This window comes from Simochromis diagramma, unplaced genomic scaffold, assembly GCF_900408965.1.
Source record: "Simochromis diagramma unplaced genomic scaffold, fSimDia1.1 OVJJ01000683.1, whole genome shotgun sequence".
Taxonomy (NCBI): Eukaryota; Metazoa; Chordata; class Actinopteri; order Cichliformes; family Cichlidae; genus Simochromis; species Simochromis diagramma.
In genome coordinates this window covers 1,666,390-1,692,920 of record NW_024387158.1, presented here as the reverse complement: position 1 = coordinate 1,692,920, position 26,531 = coordinate 1,666,390, and the positions used below count along the sequence as shown (strand labels likewise).

The 26,531-nt window shown below is 39.8% G+C and overlaps 1 protein-coding gene and 1 long non-coding RNA gene across 8 annotated transcripts in view; one reads left to right on the top strand and one right to left on the bottom strand.

Moving 5' to 3' along the window:
* The window catches only part of mctp1b (multiple C2 domains, transmembrane 1b), a 42,297-nt gene extending 16,630 nt beyond the window's left edge, over nucleotides 1–25,667 (bottom strand). For 2 of the 7 annotated variants that reach the window (XM_040048759.1, XM_040048760.1), the window contains exons 1-6: nucleotides 24,983–25,667; nucleotides 7,885–7,999; nucleotides 7,649–7,791; nucleotides 7,474–7,553; nucleotides 5,489–5,612; nucleotides 1,883–1,924 (exon numbers count right to left, since the gene is read on the bottom strand). In XM_040048759.1, coding sequence (XP_039904693.1) covers nucleotides 1,883–1,924; nucleotides 5,489–5,612; nucleotides 7,474–7,553; nucleotides 7,649–7,791; nucleotides 7,885–7,999; nucleotides 24,983–25,453 — 975 coding nt within the window. In that variant the 5' untranslated portion in view covers nucleotides 25,454–25,667. Of the gene's footprint in view, nucleotides 1–1,882; nucleotides 1,925–5,488; nucleotides 5,613–7,473; nucleotides 7,554–7,648; nucleotides 7,792–7,884; nucleotides 8,000–18,196; nucleotides 19,126–24,982 lie in introns of those variants that run through there. The other 5 variants (XM_040048761.1, XM_040048762.1, XM_040048764.1 and 2 more) reach the window with 4 other exon arrangements.
* On the top strand, nucleotides 12–19,455 carry LOC120744411. Its single transcript, XR_005698355.1, has 3 exons — nucleotides 12–112; nucleotides 16,031–16,040; nucleotides 19,444–19,455. It is a non-coding gene; the product is annotated as an uncharacterized LOC120744411 (long non-coding RNA).
* Nucleotides 25,668–26,531: the final 864 nt, after the last annotated feature.

Sequence of the window (26,531 nt, the reverse complement as noted above, 5' to 3'; positions counted from 1 at the left end):
CTCCCTCAGTCTGGAGTTTCAATGATAATGAGAACGGTGTGGAACCAGCCCAGAAGTACTCAGGAGGAACTTGTCAGTGATCTCAAGGCAGCTGGGACCATAGTTACCAACAGTTGGTAACACACTATGCTGTGAAGGACTAAAATCCTGCACAGCCCGCAAGGGCACCATTTGAAGCTGCTACTGAACATCTCAATGATTCAGAGGAGGACGGGGTGAAAGTGTTGTGGTCAGATGAGACCAAAATCGAGCTATTTAGCATCAGCTCAACTTGCCGTGTTTGAAGGAGGATGAATTGCTGCCTACGACTCCAAGAACACCGTCCCCACCGTCAAACATGAAGTTGAAAACATCATGCTTCGGGAGTTTTTCTGCCAAGGGGAGAGGACAAGTGCACTGCATCAAAGGGAGTATGGATGGGCCCATGTTCCGTCACATGTTGGGTGACAACCTTCTTCCCTCAGCCAGGGTATTAAAAATGTGTCATGGGTGGGTATTCCAGCATGACAATGATCCAAAACACATGGGCAAGCCAACATGAATTGGCTCAAGAAGAAGCATATTAAGGTCTTGGAGTGGCCTAGTCAGTCTCCAGACCTTAATCCCATAGAAAATCTGTGGAGAGAGCTGAAGGTTTGAGTTGCCAAACATCAGCCATGAAACATTAATGACTTGAAGAGAATCTGCAAAGAGGAGTGGGACAAAATGTGTGCAAAACTTGACCAACTACAAGATATGTCTGACATCTGTGATTGCCATCAGGTTTGCCACCGAGTACTAAAGCATTAAAGCAGAAATTTGCAAAGGGATCAAATACTTATTTCCTTCATGAAAATGCTAATTAATTTATAACTTTTTTGAAATGCATTTTTCTGGATTTTTTTAAATATATATTGTTTTGTCTCTCACTGTTCAAATAAACCTACCATTCAAAGGTATGGCTATTTGAGGTTCTAATCATTTTTTCCTGACTGTATGTAGAAAGTGTCTGCAGTCCAAAAAAAGTAGTGGAGCAGCATGTAGCTAAGGAGATCATTATCGCCCTCGGGGATTAGTAGGCTCTAAAATCAGAGCACTGTAAATATTGAGTGATTATGTGGAAATAAATAACAGAACTCCATATGACTAGAAAAAACACAAAAAATTGTGTTTCGGTGGTGTTTCATTCATTTGGAGAGTTTTTGTCTTTCAGTGGAGTTTTTGGTGTCTCATCGAAACAACAACTGTGACAGTATTTATATGTCAGAAAATCAAGCCTACTTTGATGAGGCTCCACATATTTGCCTTACTATAGTCAGTTTTCTGATTATTGCGAGAGCCAATCAGCCTGCAAAGAATCATCCATAAAGTCGGATTAGGAACTAAGATATTTGTTCTCTATAATCCCAAGTGAAACAACCATATGTTTGTGGTGTTAAAAATGTTGAAATTTAACAGCCAGCAGATATATCAGAAAAGATGCTACCCGTTTGCAATTTGAGATTAAAAGTTTGCTTCAAAATAACGTTTATGTAAAGAACCAGGAAGAATTTCATCTTAGCCTTTTGATCACTGGTGCAGGAAAATATAGTAACAGTGTTTATAATTCATGCTGATTTTATTTTATTCATAAGGGGTGCTGAGAAAACATGAAGCCAAAAGATGAAGATAAAAAAATTGAGGAAATGCTTTGAGAAACCTGAAAGTAAACAGTGAAGGCTACAAAGACAAACTGACTGCGCAAGAGTTATTACTAGCCTATACAAGTCTGACAGATGACTCTACTGCATTGTGCTCTCTATCGTGACTCAAAGCAGCTACTCAACTAGAGGTGACCTAGGAAAGGGTCAATCAAGGTGAAACTATGGAAAAGCACTAAGAGCCTGATCACCGCTACACTTACTTTATGCACATAATGTTTTAGTCCATACTTCTTAACCTCCATCTGCAGCAGGAAACATAGAGACCCATCTTTACTGAAGGACAACAAAACTAAAATCTACTTCAAAGTTGATTTTTTTCCTATACATGTGCAAACCTGGAAAGTAACTAAATGTTTTGGGTTTCTTAATAATAACATAATTATTAGTAAGCTACTGTATGCCAATTTTTCAATTCAATTTTATTTATACAATGCAAAATCACAATAACAGTCGCCTAAAGGTGCTTATATTGTAAGGTAGACCCTACAATAACATACAGAGAAAAACCCAACAATCATATGACCTCCTACGAGCAAGCACTTTTGCGACAGTGGGAAGGAAGAACTCCCTTTTAACAGGAAGAAATCTCCAGCAGAACCAGGCTCAGTGAGGGGCGACCATCTGCCGCAAACAGTTGGGGTGAGAGAAGGAAGACAGGACAAAAGACTTGCTGTGAAAGAAAGCGTTACTCTGAGACAGGATATTTCTAATTTTAGAGATTGTGCAAATGGAAGAAAGCAGTTCTACATATTTGTTTAATATGTGCATTGAAGGACATATTCTGGTCAATAATAACTTCAAGGTTCCTCACAGTGTTACTGGAGGTCAAGGTAATGCCAACCAGAGTAAGAATCTGGTTAGATACCATATTTCTAAGATTTTCAGAGCCGAGTACAATAACCTCAGTTTTATCTGAATTTAGAAGCAGGAAATTAGACCTCTAATTTTCTGCTTCAATCCTGCTTCCAGGTCTTTATGTCTTTAAGACATTCCTGCAGTTTCAAATTGGTGTGCGTTATCTGGCTTCATAGATAGATAAAGTTGGGTGTCATTGCATAGCAATGAAAATGTATGCTATACCTTCTGATTATACTGCCTAAGGGAAGCATGTAAAATGTAAACAGAACTGGTCCTAGCATGGAACCCTGTGGAACTCCATAACCTTAGTGTGTGACGTGGACTCACCAAGGAGATGAACAAATTGGAGTCTATTAGACAGATATGATACAAACCACTGCAGGGCACTACCTGTAATACCTACAGCATGCGCCATTCGCTAATAAAATACTATGGCCAACTGTATAGAACACTGAGGTCAAGCAGTACAATCACAGAGATGAGTCCACTGTCAGAGGCCATAAGAAGATCATTTATAACCTTCATTAAAGCTGTTTCTGTGCTGTGATGAGCTCTGAAAACTGACTGATACTCTTCAAATAAGCCATTCCTCTGCAGATGATCTGTTAGCTGTTTTACAACTACTCTTTCAAGAATTTTTGAAATGAAAGGAAGGTTGGAGATGAAGGCTGGCCTATAATTAGCTAAGACTGCTGGGTCAAGAGATGGCTTTTAAAGTAAAGGTTTAACAACTGCCAGCTTGAAGGCCTGTGGTACATAGCCGATTATTAGAGATAGGTTGATCATATTTAAGATCGAAGAATTAATTAATGGCAGGACTTCTTTGAGCAGTTTTGTAGGAATGGGGTCTAAAAGACACTTAGATGGTTTGGAGGAAGTAATTACTTAAGTTAAATGAGAAAGACCAATTGGAGAAAAAGACTAAATAAATATCAGTGGTACTTAAAGTAGCTCTAGATAATGTTACATCTGTGAGGTGATTATGAGTGATTTTTTCTCAAATGGTTAAAAATGTATTTGTGTTGTGAACTTCATGAACTTTGTGAAGAAGTTCATGAAGTCATTACTAGTTAACGTTAAAGGGATGGTTGGCTCAACGGAGTTCTGACTTTTTGTCAGCCTGGCTACAGTGCTGAAGAGAAACCTGGGGTTGTTCTTATTTTCTTCAATCAGTGATGAATAGTAAGATGTTCTAGCTACAAGAGGTGATTTTTTAGAAAGCAGCAAACTCTTACTCCAGGCTAAATGATGATCTTCTAAATTTGTGATATGCCCTTTCCTCTCCAGCTTACAAATTATCTGCTTTAACGTGTGCGTTTGAGAGTTATGCCAGGGAGTCAAATACTTCTGCTTTGAGGCTCTCTTTTTCACAGGAGCTACAGTATCCAAAGGCTTATTTGTACTATGCTTTCATTTCAGAATGCAATGAGACACTAAAATGCATAATTTTCAATTAAAAAAAACTGGAAAAATTGGGGTGTTCTAAAACTGCTGACCGGTAGTGTAAGTGTCATTAGGAAATGATCAGTCAAGACAGGGTTTTCAGGAAACACTGTTAAATGGTCAGCTTCTATGCCACATGTCAAAACAAGATCTAGAATGTGAGTAAAGTGGTGGGTGGGTTCTTTTACATTTTGAGAGAAGCCAATTGAGTCTAATAACAGATAAAATGCTGTATTGAGGCTGTCATTTTTAGCATCTACATGCATGTTAAAATCCCCCACAACAATGACTTTATCTGACCTAAACACTAAATCAGATAAAAAGCCTGAGAAATCAGACAGAAACTCAGTTTAAGTGTGTGCTGGAACAGGAAGTGATACTCTACTGCAGAGAGAGCAAACACCAATGATGTTTAGAGAAGACATTGTACATCTATCGGACAGTTCTAATATTTATGTTACAAATGAATACAATGGATTGAGAGTCCAAAATCACAAAATCTATATCCAAGCTTCAAAAAGTCATGTCCATCATATGTTTTTTTTACAGTGGGAGGAAGTGATGACTTAAAAGAGACAATAGATCTTTAGGTGCCACCCACACTTCAGCCTCCCTTGAAATTGTATTGGATGCAGGTGCCTTCAAGTAAAATCTGGTGTCTATCAAAAACATAACAGACAGTTACTGTTGGTGGGATAAGTAGTTGGATGCATAGTTGGAAATTCCATGCATAGGAAGCAGCATATGCTACGCTCTGAAAGTTGGTCTTTTGCATAAGACGTTTTCCTCTGTGCAATATGCAGCAACAGCCGAAGAGCATCTGCACATGCCACAGAATGGTATGTTTACTAAAAAATGACTAAAACTAACTTTAAAAAATAAACTAAGAATGCAAAATTAACAATACAAGTAAAATAAAATCAGGGTTGCAGGCAGGTGATACAATTTGATATCATAATGGGAAAACTGAATAACTGAAAAACAAGAAATACAAGGATGTTACTTTAGGCCATTCATAAGCCAAAGATATTAGAAGAATATTAGTTAAATTGCTCTTTATATAACATCATGATTAGATGCAGCTTTATATAAAAAAAATTGCTCTACCTCAACAAATCAGCGTATCCATCAGTGCAAGAAAGAAGGAGAAACAGTGGAATGTTTTTCTACATAAAACACTTTTCATTTAATACTTTTTCACACTAACAGACTTCCTCTGACAGAACATTTTCTGTGTGTGTGTGTGTGTGTGTGTGTGTGTGTGTGTGTGTGTGTGTGCGTGTGTGTGTGTTTAAGCTCTTTACCATGTCAACCAAATTTCACAGCTGACATTAAAAATGATTTCCTTTCAACCTGCCCCTAAGTTCTGACTGCATTAACTCATGTCAGTGTATCAGTTGTGGTGTTTTTGACATTTACTTAACTAAAGCAGGTCAAATTAAAATAAGATTTAAAAAAAAAGATCAAGTGAGAGAAATATCGGCTGACATAATCTGCATACATACTGTTGAGTCTCGGCGTTCCTCGATGGGACTGTCTTTAGGTGTCAGGTTGACGGCCAGCTCCAGAGTACCGAGGTCCTGATCAGGATACTGAGGGTCCTTCAGCACTAAAGTCACAGGTATCGTCCTGGAACACACAGTCATGAATATGTGCAGGTGTGTTTTCTGCTCTGCTTTCTGGCATGCTTTTTTTTTTATAAGGCCAGTGTCACTACACCATGATTAGATTCAGTAATTCACCTAATTATGTTCAGTAATTAGGTGCAACCTAATTCATTCGGTATTAAACGTACCTGTCTATGTAACTACAAATCATACCTATCAAATAGACTCCAAATTGTTCATGTAAATGGAGAGTCCTCTTCACACACACCAAGGTTAATTATGGAATTCCACAGGGTTCCATGCTAGGACCAATTCTGTTTACATTATACATGCTTCACTTGGGCAGCATCATCAGAAGGCTTAGCATACTTTTTCATTGCTATGCAGATGACACTCAACCTTATCTTTCCATTAAGGCCAGATAACACACACCGGTTAGTTAAACTGTTTGAATGGCGTAAAGACATAAAGACCTGGATGACCTCTAATTTCCTGTTTATAAATTCAGGGGGAAAAAAGACACATAAATGTTTTAGATCGTCAAACAAATTTAAATATTAGACAAAGATAACACAAGCAAATACAAAATGCAGTTTGTAAATCAAGGTGTTTATTATTAAGCGGAAAAAAAAACAATCCTACATGCCCCTTCGTGAAAAAGTCATTGCCCCTTCCTATTATAACATAAATTAACTGTGATGTATCACATCTTTTGGAAAGTTCAGCTCGAATAGGACCTGCCTGACAAAGCCTAAAAAAAGATCTTCAAAAGCCTTGATCCCCAAGACCTTTGCACAAATACTCTGTGGACTGACGAGTTAAAAGCTGAACTTTTTGGAAGGTGTGTGTCCCATTACATCTAGTAACAGCATTTCAGAAAAGGAACATCGTACCAACAGTAAAATATGGTGGTGGTAGTGTGATGGTCTGGGGCCACTTTCCTGCCTCAGAACCTGGAAGACTTGCATGGTACATGATAAATGGAACCACGAAGTCTGCTGTCTACCAAAACATCCTGAAGAAAAATATCCACATGGGCTCAAATTGTTGTCACCAAAATATGTCGTTTTTTGCTTTGTATCTGTAACCAGACCTTGAAAATAAATGTGTAACTTCTGTAAATATTTTTTACAAACACACAAAAAAATTTCATCTATAAATGCACAAACATAACATTTTCAGATATTTTGGTTTACAAGGTTACATAACTCCGTTCACAACTACGCAGTCTGATTTACAAGTACAAAATATTTATGACCACAGTTTGAACCCATATATCCGGCCATATGTTTGTGACCTCAAGCTGAAGCACACTTGGGTTGTGCAGAAGGACAATGATCTAAAACACACCAGCAAGTCCACGTCTGAATCGCTTAAGAAAAACAAAATGAAGACTTTTAGGTGGCCTAATCAAAGTACTGACCTGAATCCAGTTGAGATGCTGTGGCATGACCTTAAAAAGGCGGTTCATGCTTGAAAACCCTGTGGCTGAATCACAACAACTCTGCACAACCAGTTATTAGGTTTAGGGGTTAATCACTTTTTCACTCTGGGCCATGTACGTTTGTACTTTTTTCCACCTTAATATTAAGCACCTCCATTTAGAAACTGCATTTTTTGTTTACTTCTGCTATCTTTGTCTAATATTTCTTCAATGATCTGAAACATTTAAGTGTGGAAAACATACAAAAAAAGGAAATCAGGAAGGGAGAAAACATTTTTTCACACCAATAAAAACATACATACAACAACATTTTATCTGTGTTTATTCTGTGTCTTTTTTCATTTCGTGAAACATGCAAAGAATCTCTATATTAAAATATTTCTTTATTATTTTGTTCTTGTTTTTCAGAACAAAATGTTGGCACTAATATATGACATACCTCTGCTGCTCTAGAGACTCCAGGTAAAGAAAAGCAGAACCCATGAAGTCATCCTGAAGGCCGAAGTCATAGTCAAACACCTGCAGAAGAGAAACAAACAATCTCCACTGACCAATGTTCATTAAGAATTTATATGGAAAAGCTGTGTGTGTGTGTGTTAGTTCTAAGTCTTTACCTTGACATACAGAGGTTCATTCAGACTGTCAATGATTAAGGTCGTCTTCTCATCCCACACTGGGTTGAGGTTTTTATGGATGATTTTGCTCCTAAAAACCTCTTTGCCAGCAAGCTTGAACTTGACATATGGATCACTTGTTCCTACATCGACGAATAAAAATAGACAAATAAAGCTATCACACATGCATAAAAGCAAGAGCTGAAAAATGCAATTAACTACAGATGTCACTGCACCTCCTCTGTCTCGGACAGCCAGGTTGTGTCCTCTTTTCAGCTCGATCTCCAGCTTGTACATCTCCGACCGAGCTTGGTCAGAAGAAAACCCCGAAGGACATGAAGTACCCATTCCCTGTTAGCACAAATGAATGCATTAAATACATGCAATAAACTGCTTCTCTACAAAAGCCCTCTCAGCCATATCCTGACTTTAAACTCACCAACATTTTTTATGAGAAGTCTTTTCCAGCCTGTCACTGAAGTGTAGTTTCACTAACTCATGGTAGCTATCTACATCTAAGCTTGCACACTTCCTCTGACCAAAGTGTCTAATTCAGCTCGGTATCTTGTCCCAGGGGTGATTACTAACAGGAAATTACATGAAAGAACCTTCCTCCTATCTGATCACAGTGCTGAGGTGCAAATTGTTTTCCATTCCCTAAAACTTTCATTGCGGTTGCAATATGATCACCTCTGTGGCAATGCAGAAACAGAATATAAGTAACAGCATGGGCATGAGTGGCCTAACGCTGCTTTAATACAGTTTCTGCGAGACAGGACCGTTTAACTTCATTGAACATTTCTACACATATTGAAAGTGGAACTGTCACAGACATCTGCACTCTGCCACGCCAAAATCAACTATACATGGATATTTACAAAGACCACAGATGGAGCTCAGTCCATGGGTCAGTGGGACATGTTTCAGAGTCTGTAATCAGGGAGATTAATATAAGAACGACACAACTACAGACAATAAATGACTATAAAAACTTACATACAAAGAGACACTAAATGACAGATATATAAACCTCATTTGTGGTCCCTGCATTGGCTGTGTGTCGTGACATGCTGCAGTTTTGTTATGGTATCACTATGCATCATTAAAACAAAACCCTTCCTTAATGCTGGTAAAGCCGTTGAAAAGATCAAAACAGGAAGTAAAAGATTAAAGGCTTTCTCAGCATCAGAAAGCCTCATCTTTCCAGCTCCTGCACTGATAAATGATTAAAATGATGCTAAAGACTGACCCAGTCTCATGTTTGTGTCTTCCACCAGTTTGCATCTGCCTGCAACGATTCGTTTATTGAGTTCAGTCACTAATCCACAACTGAAAGGCACAAAACAACTACAGAGACACACAATACAACCATGGGTTCACCACTGTCAGTAAAACTTTACGCATTAGATAATGTAATGTAATGCGCGGTGCAGTGAGTCATTTAATTCTTAGGTGTTCTTAAAACACCATACAGATGGTTTAACTCATCTTATTTTTAATTGCTGGAATTATTTCCATGCAATATTAAAGCTAAGACACTTCATTGAAAACATGTATGTAAGCAACACTGACAATGAAACATCAATCTGCATCCATCACTGCAAATGTAACACAACTACTCTGCTGGGAGAGCAGCATCCTGTCAACACAAGCACTTCCACACAGAGAGATGCTCTGATCAATATTTCTACAATATGATATGACATATGAGCTCCTTACAGTGGACTCACTGGAAAACAAACTGAGCATGTGTACTGTACTGTACACATATTCACAGACTACTTACAATAAATTTTTGTATTGCACTGTATTGAATAATGTAGTAACAGCTGAAACTAATTTTGATTTTTGAGTAACTTCTTGATTTGTCTTCATTAATGGTGCAGTTTGACAACACTTTGAAAAACACTGTAAAATACCAAAATATCCACATTTATAATATAAAATGGAAAAAAAAACTGCACACTGCAGAACGAAAATTGGCTACAGACAAGTTCATGATCTAAGTTTTCTAATTGTCTGTTTTATTTAATTGAGTAAACAGGTGCTACATTTCTTTTTTTTTAAAATATCCTGTCCTGTCTGGCAGCTTTTGTAATCAGAATTGCGATCTGAATGTATTGTGGTACCAAACAAATTTTGCTTTTGCAAGAACAGCTATATAGAATCTCTATAGCCTCCTCTTTCTTATGTGAATCTTTATCTATTTATTTATTCATTTCTATTTGTGTTACTTCAGTTATCACATTTATAGGCAAGAGAGCAAAAAGAGGAGGTGGTGGTGCGGTAGAGGAGAGATACGGGGAGATAGAAACAAATAGAAATGCACAATGTATCGCCAACTCCAGTACCTGTTAGAGACAAAACCACCCCTCTAATACGAGTTGAAAACAGGGTCCCAGGGCCCCAGACCACCCGGCAGAGCCCTCCCCCCCGATAAGGGAGAGGTCCAGGCCACAGAGGGCTACCATGGGAGCGGCCCAGCGGCCACACGAGAACATCAAGTCAATACCTTATTGTTCTACACTTTGGGACCAGAAAGAAGAGGAAGAAACTGAAAATCACTATGAAAAGAGAGTGAGTCATCAAAATAAAAACTGAACCAGCAGAGCGCTGCAACTCAGCGCTGTACAGGGATGCTAGGTTGAGCTGTGGTTCACCAATCAGCTCGTTTGACCATTTAATTTGATTGAGTGAGTTTCTGTTCTTTAAAGATAAATCTCTAACACAGAGCAAAGGGATAAAATAAATTCAGTAAAAGTACAATAAAATCAAACCATCATAGTTTTTTTTTATTAGTTTGGCTAGTCGAAGTCTTGTCAAACATAATTACACTCAACAAAAATATAAACGCAACACCTTTGTTACTGCTCCCATTCCCCATGGGATGGACGTAGAGACCTAAAATTCATTCCAGATACACAATATAACCATCCCTCCCAAACAGTGGTCACAAATCAGTCCAAATGTGTGGTAGTGGGCACATCTGCTATATTGAGATAATCCATCCCACCTCACAGGTGTGCCACATCAGGATGCTGATCTGACATCATGAGTAGTGCACAGGTGTACCTCAGACTGCCCACAACAAAAGGCCACCCTGGAATGTGCAGTTTTGTCTCACAGCAAAATGCCACAGATGCCACAAGCAATGAGGGAGCGTGCAATTGGCATGCTGACAGCAGGAATGTCAACCAGATCTGTCGCCCGTGCATTGAATGTTCATTTCTCAACCATAAGCCGTCTCCACAGGCGTTTCAGAGAATATGGCAGCACATCCAACCGGCCTCACAACCGCAGACCTCGTGTAACCACACCAGCCCAGGACCTCCACATCCAGCAGGTTCACCTCCAAGATCGTCTGAGACCAGCCACCCAGACAGCTGCTGGAACAATTGGTTTGCACAACCAAACAATTTCTGCACAAACTGTCAGAAACCGTCTCAGGGACGCTCAACTGCATGCCCGTCGTCCTCATCGGGGTCTTGACCTGACTCCAGCTCGTCGCCGTAACAGACTTGTGTGGGCAAATGCTCACATTCGATGGCGTCTGGCACGTTGGAGAGGTGTGCGCTTCATGGATGAATCATGGTTCACATTGTTCAGGGCAGATGGCAGCTGAGAATGTCCCAGTTCTTGCATGGCCAGCATACTCACCGGACATGTCACCCATTGAGCATGTTCGGGATGTGCTTGACCGGCGTATACGACAGCGTGTACCAGTTCCCACGAATATCCAACAACCTCGCACAGCCATTGAAGTGGAGTGGACCAACATTCCACAGGCCACAATTGACAATCTGATAGACTCCATGCGACGATGTGTTGCACTGCATGAGGCAAATGGTGGTCACACCAGATACTGACCGGTTCTGGGTCCCCAGACCCTCAATAGCGCAAAAAAACTGCACATTCCAGGGTGGCCTTTTGTTGTGGGCAGTCTGAGGTACACCTGTGCACTACTCATGATGTCAGATCAGCATCCTGATGTGGCACACCTGTGAGGTGGGATGGATTATCTCAATATGGCAGATGTGCCCACTACCACACATTTGGACTGATTTGTGACCACTGTTTGGGAGGGATGGTTATATTGTGTATCTGGAATGAATTTTAGGTCTCTACGTCCATCCCATGGGGAATGGGAGCAGTAACAAAGGTGTTGCGTTTATATTTTTGTTGAGTGTATGAAGTAGCACACAGCTTCAGAGTTTCAAAGCTCGTTAGCTTCATAGCATAAGTGCCTAAGTCATTTTTTTGTGTTTTCGGAAAACAGACGGACAGGATGATGCAGCAGTGGTAGGGGAGTAAAGTTAGGCAAAAATCTCAATTTGACCAAAAAATGACTTAGGCACTTATGCTATGAAGCTAACGAGCTGTAAGATACAGCTTTGAATTTTGCAGCAAACTGTGAATAGAAAGAATTCTGTCAAATAAGTCAGAGATTTTGTGACTATAGTTTGAAATTAGGATTTTGTGGTTAGAGTTTTTTGTTTTTTTTTAATGGTGGAAGGTTTCACATATTGTGTTTTAGCGAGGGTGAAATAAGGTGACTGAGTTAAGACCTTAAGTCAAGACTATGTAAATATACATTTACAAAAAAAAAACTGTGGTAAAAGTGTGATTTTATATTGATGCAGTGATGTAACAACATAAATTATAAACCACTTTTAAAGCTTTATAGCATCAAGTCTTACAGCTTTCCTGCTCAGCTATAAATCCGGTAGACACATTATGAAACACAGGCTTGCTTTCTGAGGGTGAAACTTCTGAAGTGTGCCAAGATCTGCTCTGGCAAGCTGTGGAAATTCCACTGGCGGAAACAGAAAACATGATAATAAAGTGAGTGAGACTATCCTGTGTAACATGAGGAGGCTGAGTGTGTCAAGCTGTCTGTGTGGAGGCTGGATTGTTGGAGGAGGGCTGTTAAAGTCTTATGTAGCCTAGTCTCCACCCATAGCTGCATGTAACAAGTAGGGTAAGACCAGTTCAGAGCTCATGATGGTAAATGAAGAGATAAAATCCAACCAGCAGGCAACTTGTCTGAGAGGAGAGTATAAAGTTTCCTGTGTCAATTTTACGTACTGTAAAATTACTGTGCCTGAGTCTTGAGCTACTCCTCATATCTTTATATGAGCTTTCTGAACATCTTTCAAAGTCTTTCTGTAGACACTGGCTGCTCTTTCACTCGCTTTCAGTCCAGTTTCGCAGGACATCGCTTTTTCTTGTTGTTTGTCAAACCACTTAACTCTGACCTTCTAACTATTCCCAGATCAGTGTGGGTTCATTTTGTCAGAGAATCGACCAAAAGGCAGCGAACATCCAAAGAAGAAAACAAAGTCTATGTTACCTTATAAACTGTATGTGTTTTTCATTGTATATATTTTGAATAGCGAATGAAATGCAGACCTCCTTTTGCTCATTTGTCAGTGGTTGCGTTCATGATAAGGTTACATTGCATACTAAGCCTTTCTTGTCTGGATTTGGCTCCATGTTTCATGTCCTGTTTACATTAGGAATAAGTGCCTCTTTTTTAACTCATTATGAGAGCCCACTATTTGTGTGGGTTAACACAAGCATGTGCAGGTCATGTACAAAGGACAGTCTTGTGTAAAATGTAATCTACAGAGGTAGCTCTGGGTTATTATCACCTGGCTTTCTCTAAAATTACCTCACAATGCTGGAAGTGATTGACTGTGTGCCCCAAAATGAGTCACTGAGCGCATAAACTCATCGGGAAAGTGTTTGGAGAGGTTAAATCCAAGAGCCGTTTTCCCACTGACTTCTGTAGGACCAGATGTCTGTTTACAGCCTAGAGGAATATACAGGAAGACAGTATGTCTTCCAGAATGCAGCTTTAATGCACTTCCACGTTGGCTTTGGGTTCAGACCCAGAAACTGAAATGTCAATTTTTTATTCTTTCTGTGATCCAGATCAAAGTACTGGATCACTGGTAATGTAGCCTTTTGCATGTTATTATCATCTTTTAAAACCTTGGGCATCAGAAGAGCTAATGACCTTTACACACCAAACACTTGAAACTCATGCAAATATTTTGTGTAATAAAAATTATTCTCAGTTATTGTAGTTATTATAAAATGTAGCCATTTACACCGTCCATGAACTCTTGCAGAATTAATTTGCAGCATTTATTTTTTTGGAGTCATGCTTGATTTTTCAGATAAACAGATCTGACCAATCATACCACTGCATTTGGCAACAAGCACACTCATAGCTCAAAGCCCACACCAGTACTGAATATGCGATGATATGGAAATCTTTTCGCAAGCCGCAACAGTTTCCCCTGTTTCAACTATTATGCTAAGCTAAGTGGATTCTAGCCTCAGCTACTTACTAAACACCCAGACAAACAAACAATAATTAAGTGTATTCCCAAAGTCTGTTCCTCTGAGTTGTGAGAATTCATGCCAGTTTTACACTTGGTGGCATTGGTGATTGTACTTTTGCTTTTAAAGCGTGACTGGAGAAAATCTGTGGTATGAAGACTCTTAGAAAATGTACCAGTCACATCTCTTGTGTGAAGCTGTTTGTTATCTCTCATCTTGTGACCAGGCAGTCAACAGCAACCATCTATTGCGGTGTTACGGTGTTACTTTGGCTTTCATTGCAACAGCTCACAAGTTTTACTGCTTCATTGTGACCCAGCATTAAAACGTCTTTGCACACCCTGCAGCCTATCACTTTGGCCGGTATGAAAGACGAAACAGATGAGTATGGAGGCCAAAAAGTGCACAAACCCAGTCCGAGGCTGAATCAGGATGTTTACATTATAGGACTAACACGTTCTGCCAGAATTAACAAGCAGCTTAAGAAAGGCTTAAATGTCCTGTGGTACTAAATCAGGAAGCAAAGCGCCAAGCTGGGAACACCCCCAGCTACACCGATACATGCCTATTTTAGGACTGGGCGTCCATGTTTAAACACTCACCTCTACATCACATCTACAGACAGATATCATATTTTTGTAATACAGTATTTTATCTAAAGTAATGCAGATGTTAGTGTAAAGTAAGCATATCATGACAAATGCTATTATATTACTATATCACTACTGTTATACACTTATAAGCTCACTAATTAATTTTAATTTTAATTTTATAATCAAGTATGAAGGTCTGTAGTAATGCATCTCTGATGACATGAGTATACTCCCTTTAACTGAAAGTAGTAGAATGGCTACTTCTTGGTTTTAGGAGATTTCACCCCAAATTTAAATTAACTACCTTAGGAGGAACCTCATGTAATACTTCTATTAGAATGAATTAACATCGCATAGATAACAATAACAGCACTGCTTGTCTTTGTTCTTAATAACACTTTGGTTCTGACCACATCCGTCATCATTTTCACTCTGAATGAATCTGAAAGTCTTTCAGTTACTGATTGTCAAGCAGACAAGAGTTTGATCTGTAATGTGTAAAAAAGAAGGTTTGTTCGACAAAACTCTGGATTGTTATCAGTAAAGTTATATGGTAACAACTGCCATATAGAACTCAACCACTATAGGCAATATTTTGACATTAATACAAATATCTGATCATTTAAAAATCCAAATTTTTTGCTTTCAGACACAAAAACCATAAACAAAGTTCCCTACCATTTGATGTGCGCAGTTATGTCCTTGTTTACGCTCTGTTTACCCAACTGTGCTCAGCTGGTTGTTGTGTTTGTAGCATTACAAACATATTGACAACAGGGAAAGTGCAGAGTGCCCTTTGGTGGACAAACTATGCAACGTCAAAGAAACACTCTTTAACATTGTTTCTTTACTTTTTCATTTTTATTTATCAACTGTTATGAATGTTAATACAGTCTGTCGGGCAAACAGCTATGATCAGCAATATCGTCCTACTAATAAACCTGTGAGGCGTCGTCAATGCACCCATTCACCTTCTTGCGCTTATGTGAAGAAAATGGGGAAATACAGCAACATTTTCCAATTTCTCCCTGGAGGCCCCCCAGGTCATTTTAACCCTTTAAAACTCAATCCATCAAAAAAAAAGCCAGAAAATTCTGATTTATTTTGGAGCTAAGATGTTTATTAACCCTTAAAACAAAATCCAAATTTTTTTTGCTATATCATGTTGTGTATGATCGGCAAAGACATGTCAAATCATAGTGTCCAAAGACATGCAGTTTGTGGGGATAGGTTAATTGATTAGTCTAAATTGCCCATAGGAGTGAATGTGAACGCGAATGGTTGTCTGTCTCTGTTTGTTAGCCCTGCGACAGACTGGGGACCTGTCCAGGGTGTACCCCGCCTCTCGCCCTATGACAGCTGGTCTAGGCTCCAGCTCCAGGATGGATTGGTTTTTGGCAACTTTTTGTTAGCAACAATGGTAATTTTAGATTAAAAAAAGAAAGAGTTTTGTCCATAACATTTTGAAATGATGACAAGTATTGATCATGTTGAGGAGATAGAGGTCTCTGAAACTCATGTATCAAATATAAAACAAAGGGCGTTATAGGGTTAAAGCCAATAAATTCTGGGTCTACCCTAGGGTGCCCTCCTAATTTTGTTTCCCTATAACAGTTTCATTGTTGCACAGTTTTGTTTGTCAAAAGGCTAATTTAATTTTTTATCTCTCTCTGCGGATTATATAAATAATTGAACAACTTATTACTGTTTAACTGTTTAATAACTGTAATGTGATTAATGAATTGTTTTACTAATAATAACGTTTCACAGAAAAATATAATGGAATTACAGTATAGCAGTTCTTTGTAATGCCCCGGCACTGCTAATAATCTAATCTTTGTGTGTACTGTAAGTATATAGGACACCTTTTAAATGGTGCTTACAGGTACCGTCGCATGAAGCTGAAAATGAATCCAATAAAACAACAGAAAACTCAAGGTAGGAAATATCTTCAGCACTATATCTCCTTCATGTCCACAGCAGAGCCCTCCATAACATGTTGGCTTAACCTAATGTCCCCAATAACATAAATATCCCTGCTTATACAGACTGTGTGATCAATACAGTAACTAAAAGGCTGAGAACAAACCCGATTCAACAAAGAGAACATAGATGAGCTAAAGGAGTTCACTTTACACTTTTTTTTCACGGCGCCTACAAAGTAGCTGGACTGAGGAAACGTGTGAAAATGTGTGAGTTGTACTCTTTCATATTCAGTTCAGTTATACCCGCGTTCAATATGTGAGGTCTAACATCATCCCGTGGTTGTCAACGCTGTGTGGTTAAAGTGACCAAGTAAATGGTTGCACCTGTGAGTGTGTGCACAGAAATGCACGCTTCTCAAACGCAGTTTCTCACGTACGCTCAGTAACCCCTAACACACACAGCAGATTTGTGAATTATGAGGCTGCTTCCTGGGTACCAGAACCACCAAATGTTGTGCTATTTGCAGCAGTATAAATGCTGCAATAACCTGAATGCCCAGGCACACAGTCAAGCAAATCTAAACGCAAAAAAATTATTTTTTTTTTCTTGTTGTTGTTATGTGCAGCTAATCTCAAGTTTAAGAATGCTAGCCAGAATTGTTACTATTATTACTATCTCCTGTTTTTGAGAAATGACATATCTAGTGGAGCGTAAACCAGTTACCCACATGATTAAAACCATCATCAAGCATCTCTCATACCAGGGCATAGACGCAGGACTTCTGGGATTGTCCTGTGTTGCCTCAGTGTTTATCCTTGGCCCTGACTGGGATCTGGGGAGTATGAGACCAGGACAAATGTTTGGTTGTATTTCTAGTCCCTTCATGTCTGCTTTAAGCGACTGCAGCTGTCAGGGAGCTCTCTTTAGGTGAGTGGTCTGTAACACTGGTCAGGTGGCTGGTATCGTTCCTATCGAGCTTCTCCAACAATTACTTAATACTAACTGCCTGGGTCCCTGTCTGAGTCACAGCTCATCTCATCATATTATTCAGAACCAGTTTCTTTCTCCTTATTTGTTTCATTTTTCAAAGTCAATTGCCCCAAATAGTCAATAATTGACATAATGAATGCTAGTCAGAATTATCCATCCATTCGCTTCCGCTTATCCTTTTCAGGGTCGCGGGGGGCACTGGAGCCTATCCCAGCTGTCATGGGGCGAGAGGCGGGGTACACCCTGGACAGGTCGCCAGTCTGTCGCAGGGCTAACACACAGAGACAGACAACCATTCGCACTCACATTCACTCGCACATTCACACCTAGTGGCAATTTGGATTATCCAATTAACCTATCCCCACAAGCTGCATGTCTTTGGACGGTGGGAGGAAGCCGGAGTACCCGGAGAGAACCCACGCAAACATGGGGAGAACATGCAAACTCTACACAGAAAGACCCCGGCCTGATGGTGGAATTGAACTCAGGACCTTCTTGCTGTGCGGCAACAGTGCTAACCACCTTGCCACCGTGCAAGAATTAGAATTATTACTAATATTAATATTCCCACAAAAACACAGAAAAAAACACAATCACAGAGCTGAAAGAAAGGTGGATAAAAACAAGTGATAGTATTAATGCTGGAATCCACAATGGCGCACATACTGAAGCACATATTCAAACAGCTCACCGACAGCAGCCGTCCACATGAGGAGATGAGGGGAAAAGAGTCATCCCTAGAGGCACAGCGGAGTAACCCCAGGATCGCTAGACGGGATTCTGCCACTGAGGCCTCACAAAGAAAGCGATCCAGGGTCGAGCAGTCACCGGAAGATTATACAGGCAAGGAGGTAAAAGGTGGAGTGAGAGGAGGGCAACTCTGACAGAGAAGCTCCAAAGGCCGGGACTCTGAGGATACTTCTGAAGCAATTCTACCCTGGCAGATGCACAAACTTCAAAAACCAAAAATGTTTCTCCCATGAGAAGTGTGGCAGCTGACAAGGAGCAGGTGCAGTAGAGGAGGTGAGGAGGCTGAATGAAAGAAGCAGCAGTGCATGAGTGGGAGGGAGCAAGGTGAAGAATCATCCTGGTTGGCTTGCCTGTAATCCTTCCCTGGTGGATAAGCCTGACTGATGGCTGTACTAAGAGGTACACTAAGGAAAAACACCACAAGAGGTGTCTTAAGGTCACAGACCAAATTAAGGCCACAAAGCACAGCTCTAAACTAATATACGTAAGACTAAAAAGTCTCACAGCCAAGCACTCAAACATTATTCAGAGATAAAACTACACAAATAGGCTGGTAATAATATTGAATGTCAATTCCAATAGTGCTGGATTTAAAAAGACAAGGCCAAAAATTAAGCTTTAAAACTTTAGTAAAAGCACCAGCATTTACCCCGAAGTCATGGTGGAAACATGCTTATGTAAAAACATGCACGTTGAATACTTTGAACTGAATACTGACAAAATACCAGTCTGTAGCCTGCAAACACACAGCTGCAACAGGTTAAATATATCCTACATTTATGAACTCTGCTAACAGATGCTGTTATGTCTTATTTAATTCAATTCAATTTTATTTATACAGCGTGAAATCACAACAACAGTCGCCTTAAGACGCTTTATATTGTAAGGTAGACCCTACAATAAAACATACAGAGAGAAACCTGACAATCATATGACCTCCTATGAGCAAGCACTTTGGCAACAGTAGGAAGGAAAAACTCCCTTTTAACAGGAAGAAACCTCCAACAGAACCAGGCTCTCGGAGGGGCAGGGCCATCTGCCACAACCAGCTGGAGTGAGAGAAGGAAGACAGGAAAAAAAACATGCTGTGGAAGAGAGCCAGAGATTAATAACAAGTATGATTCAATGCTAATCATACTTGTTATTAATGAAAGGTTTTCAACTAGAAACAATTCCTCAGTGAGAGAGATATCCTGCAGTATTCACCCTTTAATCAAATCGACCAACCTTAATCTAAAGTGACATTATGATCTTTTTTTTAGCTTGAGCCAGGACAGATATAAATGATACATATATCGTAGCACAGTAGCAACTGAACAAATACCCTGAAGTCCCTCTGCTAACAGTGTGACAAGAATGAGTATCACATTAACTGATAGAGAGCCAGTCCGGTTTCACTCTTGTCCTCTCATGCTTCAGTTGACTTGCACACACAGGAGAGTCAACATAAGCTAGTCTTGTTCTGAAAAGCTGGTACATTTACTGAGGGGATTGGTTTCCCTTAGTCGGCTGCTCTTTGTACCTTACAACATAAAGCACCCTAGTGCAAGTGTTGTTGCTCAAACAGCTCAAACTCAGTAAGTGGCACTTCTGTTGCCCACAGGATCACACTATTCACATGTATCCACAAAAGAAATCCACAGTGCTCCCAAAAACAAAACTCTGTGTGAACGGAGCAGGACAGACACCCAGCAACAACCCTCGCACGTGGACCTCATCTCGCCTTTATAATGTCTGAGGGCTTTTTATTGAGTGACCCCAGGTGGAGAAAAGGAGTGGCAGCAGGGTCCTCGAGAGAGCAGCACCACACACACATACACCCACACAGCTCCACAAAATCTAACCAAGCCCCCTTTTTTAATTCTTGCACTGTAGTAATGGAGATTTGCATAATTCAGATTTTAAAATAAGCAATTATTAATCTTGTACTCTTCTTCTTCTTCCTAGCGGTTTATATCCCCCGACGCAGGGTCCGCTATCTTGCATGCCTTCCTCCACTTCTTCCTATCAAGGGCGTCTTCTGGTGTAACATTCACAGCCTTCATATCATCCTTGATTCAGTCCATCCAGCGCTGTATTAATTATTAATCTTGTATTAATAGTGAGTTTCATTTGAAGTAAGAATTTCTGAGTTCCTAGTAAGGAACCCTTCTGTTTTAGCTCCTTGCCCTTTAAGAACACCTTTCTCGTGAGAAAAATTTCTCCCCCTTGCAAACAGAAGGTGGTAGAGCTTGTGTGTGTGATATTCATCCACTAATCACGAGATTAGAAAAAATACAGTCTGAAACCTTAGCTTTTGGCTCACAAGGATTAACTGTGCATGCTCTGACCTTTGACCAATGAGCATCTGTCCGTGGAACAGTGTATATATAAAGGGAAGGAAAACCATTAGCATCTGATTTACCAATAATCTTTTCTTATCTGCAATGACTATATTAATTTCAACATACATGGATAAGTAAATGAGACTTTGGAGTCTATCTTGCACAAGGAACCACACAGAACACAGTAGGCAGGGTGATATGTGTGATATGATCCAAATGGTAAGCTAAGATTTACAAATGTTAAAATGATTTGTGTGTGACTTTGGAGGACACACAAATGTGTTCATTGGGGTTCATTGAGTTACTGATTTAGTCCACTTAAACATGTTACTATTGACTAGCTACCAGGCCGCCAGGCGCACCTCTCTCTAGCCAATCCATTCTCACTCCCAAGTCATCACATACAACAATAGCAATAATATTATTTGTATAGCACTTTTTAAAAATACACAGTTACAAAGTGCTTCACTGTTGAATCACACATTCAAACATAAAAACACAGAGTCAAACACATGGCCTTATATTCATTACAGCAGACACACATTACCAGAACAATTATAGACAGAAATTAGAATGAATGAATGAATTAAAAGTTATTAAATTATTGTGGACTTCTTTCGAGTCAATAAAGGTTTGAGTTTTGCAATGCTTCTGACATGAAAGAAAAAAACTGGGTGAGCTTTGAAATGTGAAATTCAAAATGAAATGTTTTCTCAAAAATAACAGCAGCGTTCTTAGCAGATGTTAGTGTGATAGTGTCAGTTCATTTAAAAGTGTGATGTGACCACAGTGACGTCCCATTTTAAAGCATTTCACTTGCTAGGCCCACGTCCTCATTTGAGGTTTGATAGCGTTTTAGTAGATAAAGGTGAATGGCTTGGACATGAATTGAGCTGCGGTTTGGGGAAGGCCTCAAAGGGACTGGGCCCTGTCCGGCTAGAGAAGTGAAGAAGTTAAAGAAGTAAAACGGGGAGGGAGGGAGGGTGGGGCACGTAAACAAGAACAAACAGCTTGTAGAACTGGGGGAACATATATACAGGGAGTGCAGAATTATTAGGCAAATGAGTATTTTGTCCACATCATCCTCTTCATGCATGTTGTCTTACTCCAAGCTGTATAGGCTCGAAAGCCTACTACCAATTAAGCATATTAGGTGATGTGCATCTCTGTAACGAGAAGGGGTGTGGTCTAATGACATCAACACCCTATATCAGGTGTGCATAATTATTAGGCAACGTCCTTTCTTTCGGCAAAATGGGTCAAAAGAAGGACTTGACAGGCTCAGAAAAGTCAAAAATAGTGAGATATCTTGCAGAGGGATGCAGCAGTCTCAAAATTGCAAAGCTTCTGAAGCGTGATCATCGAACAATCAAGCGTTTCATTCAAAATAGTCAACAGGGTCGCAAGAAGCGTGTGGAAAAACCAAGGCGCAAAATAACTGCCCATGAACTGAGAAAAGTCAAGCGTGCAGCTGCCAAGATGCCACTTGCCACCAGTTTGGCCATATTTCAGAGCTGCAACATCACTGGAGTGCCCAAAAGCACAAGGCGTGCAATACTCAGAGACATGGCCAAGGTAAGAAAGGCTGAAAGACGACCACCACTGAACAAGACACACAAGCTGAAACGTCAAGACTGGGCCAAGAAATGTCTCAAGACTGGTTTTTCTAAGGTTTTATGGACTGATGAAATGAGAGTGAGTCTTGATGGGCCAGATGGATGGGCTTGGTAAAGGGCAGAGAGCTCCAGTCCGACTCAGATGCCAGCAAGGTGGAGGTGGAGTACTGGTTTGGGCTGGTATCATCAAAGATGAGCTTGTGGGGCCTTTTCGGGTTGAGGATGGAGTCAAGCTCAACTCCCAGTCCTACTGCCAGTTTCTGGAAGACACCTTCTTCAAGCAGTGGTACAGGAAGAAGTCTGCATCCTTCAAGAAAAACATGATTTTCATGCAGGACAATGCTCCATCACACGCGTCCAAGTACTCCACAGCGTGGCTGGCAAGAAAGGGTATAAAAGAAGAAAAACTAATGACATGGCCTCCTTGTTCACCTGATCTGAACTCCATTGAGAACCTGTGGTCCATCATCAAATGTGAGATTTACAAGGAGGGAAAACAGTACACCTCTCTGAACAGTGTCTGGGAGGCTGTGGTTGCTGCTGCACGCAATGTTGATGGTGAACAGATCAAAACACTGACAGAATCCATGGATGGCAGGCTTTTGAGTGTCCTTGCAAAGAAAGGTGGCTATATTGGTCGCTGATTTGTTTTTGTTTTGTTTTTGAATGTCAGAAATGTATATTTGTGAATGTGGAGATGTTATATTGGTGTCACTGGTAAAAATAAATAATTGAAATGGGTATATATTTGTTTTTTGTTAAGTTGCCTAATAATTATGCACAGTAATAGTCACCTGCACACACAAATATCCCCCTAAAATAGCTAAAACTAAAAACAAACTAAAAACTGCTTCCAAAAACATTCAGCTTTGATATTAATGAGTTTTTTGGGTTCATTGAGAACATGGTTGTTGTTCAATAATAAAATTATTCCTCAAAAATACAACTTGCCTAATAATTCTGCACTCCCTGTAGATGAGAACCGGAAGAAGCATGTTTGGAGGCGTGGCCCCGCTCCTGAATTTCAGATACTTTATCTCCAATTAGCTGACTGATTTGCCATTTTGGTGTTTTAAAATCAGGTATGAGAAGCAAAAAGGTGACAGAAATATGAGAAGCAGGCCAGTCCTGAAGATATTCTGCTTTATTTATATTTTTCACTTTATTAGGGACCAAAATGAAACTCAACATCATTTCCGTGTGTTTATAGAGCTCATAGATGAGGGAAGACAGGGATCATTTTCCCAGAGAAGCCAAAGTTGTCTGGATCCCAGCAAGGATTTGAGAGAGATCTAAATGAGAGATGTAATATTACTTTTGTAAATTCAGTCTAAAGTGATGCCACTCACTTATGGCGTGCTGATGGGTGGGTCTTTGTCAAGTGACCTAGAAATCTATTTCTCTCATAGGCCTTCAAAATACAAGAAGTCTACATGAAAACAGAGCCCCTTATTGGGAGTATTATCACAGTTTATGGGTTATGGCTATTATTTAATATTATTTTCAAATATTTTAACTTATTTATTACAATGTAAATAATTTTATTTTTTAAATCTGCACAACAAAAATGCACAACAGAAGACGAATGATGCTAACTTCCAGAAGGGGAGACTAATATAAGCTAATTCTATTCTATTTAACTGTCTGTGGACAAAGTAAGCACTATTTAATTAAGCAATCATTTGTATTTACAGGTCCAACTATTTAATAAAAGCACAAAGGAGGTCCCACTTTATCCTAACTAAATGTTGCATCATGAGTCTTTTTTTTTAAAGGTATTTATGCATCAGTAGCCCATGCTGCATTTTATATATCTCCAATGTCAGTCAGCGAAGCGGCACACCTGCACCAGGGCAAACCTCCGCCTACCCCACTCCTGCTTTACAGGTGAAAATAGAGCAACAGGACCGCTGAGTCTTTGATTTTATTTATTTTCTGCTGTGTTTTACTTGCATCTATTTGAAAGAGTGAGTGTAAACACAAAAAAAAATATTTTATGTGCTGGAATGTGCAGAAAATAGGTTTAAATGTTAAACAAATTTCTTCTAGTCAGAGAATGTTGCATATAATTAATTTTTTTAAAAGATTAAAACTAATAAAACAAGTTTTAAAAAGAGACTTTTCCATTTGATTACATTTTTGTATGATGGATTATGCAGAAAAAGTAGAATTGGGCTGAAAGATCTATTCCTTTATCACATATTCAGGTTGTAAATCTAAGTAAATAACTAAGTAATTAATTACTTTTGAAAATAAGTAATCAGTAAAGTAGCGGGATTACTTTTGAGGAAAGTAATCAGTAATTAGTTACTGATTACTCTTTTCAAGTAACTTGACCAACACTGATTGCTGCACTCATCTTTGTTCCTGTCTTTTCCCTCACCCTCAACCAACCAAATCTCCTGAGATCTCTTCCTGTTAAAGGGGAGTTCTTGTACCCTGATTGCTTGGTGCTTCTTCGTACTCTGATGGTTAGGGCTCTCTCTGATAAGAATACCACACAATAATTAAATACTTTACACAATGACTACTCTTAACTACTTAAAACACAGTAATGTGATGTAAAATGGAGATCACGGAACAGTTTTTTATTTTGTCATTATCTGTTAACCTATCAGATTTTGACGCATATGCCATTTGACACTTATCGCGTTACAAATCTTGTCATGTACTTGCTTGTTTCCGCTCACACACTCAAAACTTGTGATCGTTAACCTGTCAGTATTAATGAAGTCTAATCTAATAATTACTGAACTGGATCTCTCAATCATCGAGGTAGGAACTCACCAGCTGATCCTCACTGCTCTCCAGATGTGTCTCCTCCGCTGCGGCAGCTGTTGCTGCGTCGCCCCCGCCATCGCCGCCCGGAGGCTCGGCCAGCCTCTCCAGGCATGCAGACCCCAGAGAGGAGCTCTTGTGGTGGGACTGCACCAGCTGAGACACCGTGGGTTTGTTTGGGCTGGTGGACTTGTGCTTGATCGAAAACTGCAGCTTGTCCCGGCCGACTGCTTTGCCGCAGAGCTGTGTCTCCTTAATGTCCACATCAACCGGAGAGGAGAAGAGCAGGTCGGGCTGCGAGGAGGAGATCACCCGGTCCAGGACGACATTTTCCTTCCGCTTCATCTTCTTGAACATCCACATGCCTCGCTCCTTCTTGTCTTCTGGCTCTCTGGCGCCCAGCTTGGGGCTGAGCAACGGCTTGGCTTTGGCTTGAAGCTGTTTCCACATCGTGCTTTTGTTGGGATGAAGTGCTCTCATTCTCGTCCGCCTCGCTCCGCTCCATTCCCGCCTCTACTCGGAGCTCCGGCAGGCTGTCACATCGGTGGACAGGACCACTGAACTACCCCGTTTGTCCTATTTAGCCGCATCAGACGGCTGCAAACGCGCCGAAACCTGTACCCACAAGCACGGAAATACTTCCTCCAGCCAACAGGGCTGTACGTAGCTCATCTGAAGACCTGAAACTAATGACGTAGTGCCCCTTACCCTGCACCATCAAACATTCTACCAATAAGATCAGTTTACCATTAAACTTTAGATACTTTGTAGTACAGAAAGTTTAACTGCACACCAGTCTTTCATTGACAAAGTATATAACTTTATATGAAAAATAAATGTTTAGACCTCATCAACAAAGAGATGAGCTACAATATTCTCAAATGTAACCCTCAAAATATATAACCCCATCAGAAATAGATATTTTTATTTAGTCTCTTTGCTTTTTATACAGTGAAATTACATTATTTACTCTCCTGCACTGAAAAAAACCTTTGTACACAGTCTGGGAGTAACTTAAACTTTTTCTTTGAACATTATTTGCATTATTTTAAAAGAAATCAAATCATTAAAATTCATTTTATGGGACCTTAGAAACAGCGTAATAGTGTAATAGTATAATAGTATAAATAATAACCAGCCTGGTTTACGACGCCTATATACTCTTTTTGGATGAGACGACGAGATCAGTGATAACTTAAGCCTGAATCCAAATGGACGGGGTATTACTCAGTGGGTGTCCTCAGGATGAGCACCAGACACAAGCGCTAAAGCAGCTGGATAAAAGGGACATTCGTCTTGTGCCAAAAGAAAGTTGGCAATGAAGCAACAAATTATGAAAAAGCATCCATGAACCCTGACTTTAGTGTGATGCATGTCGTTATGAAAGTTTAAATGGCAAAGAAACATCTTCAGGATCTAAATTTGTTTGATGGATTTCAATTTCAGTTCAATTCACTTCCTTTTATATATCACCAAATCACAACAACAGTTACCTAAAGCCACTTAATACTGTAAGGAGGAGACCCTACAATAATACAGAGAAACCCAAACAATCAAA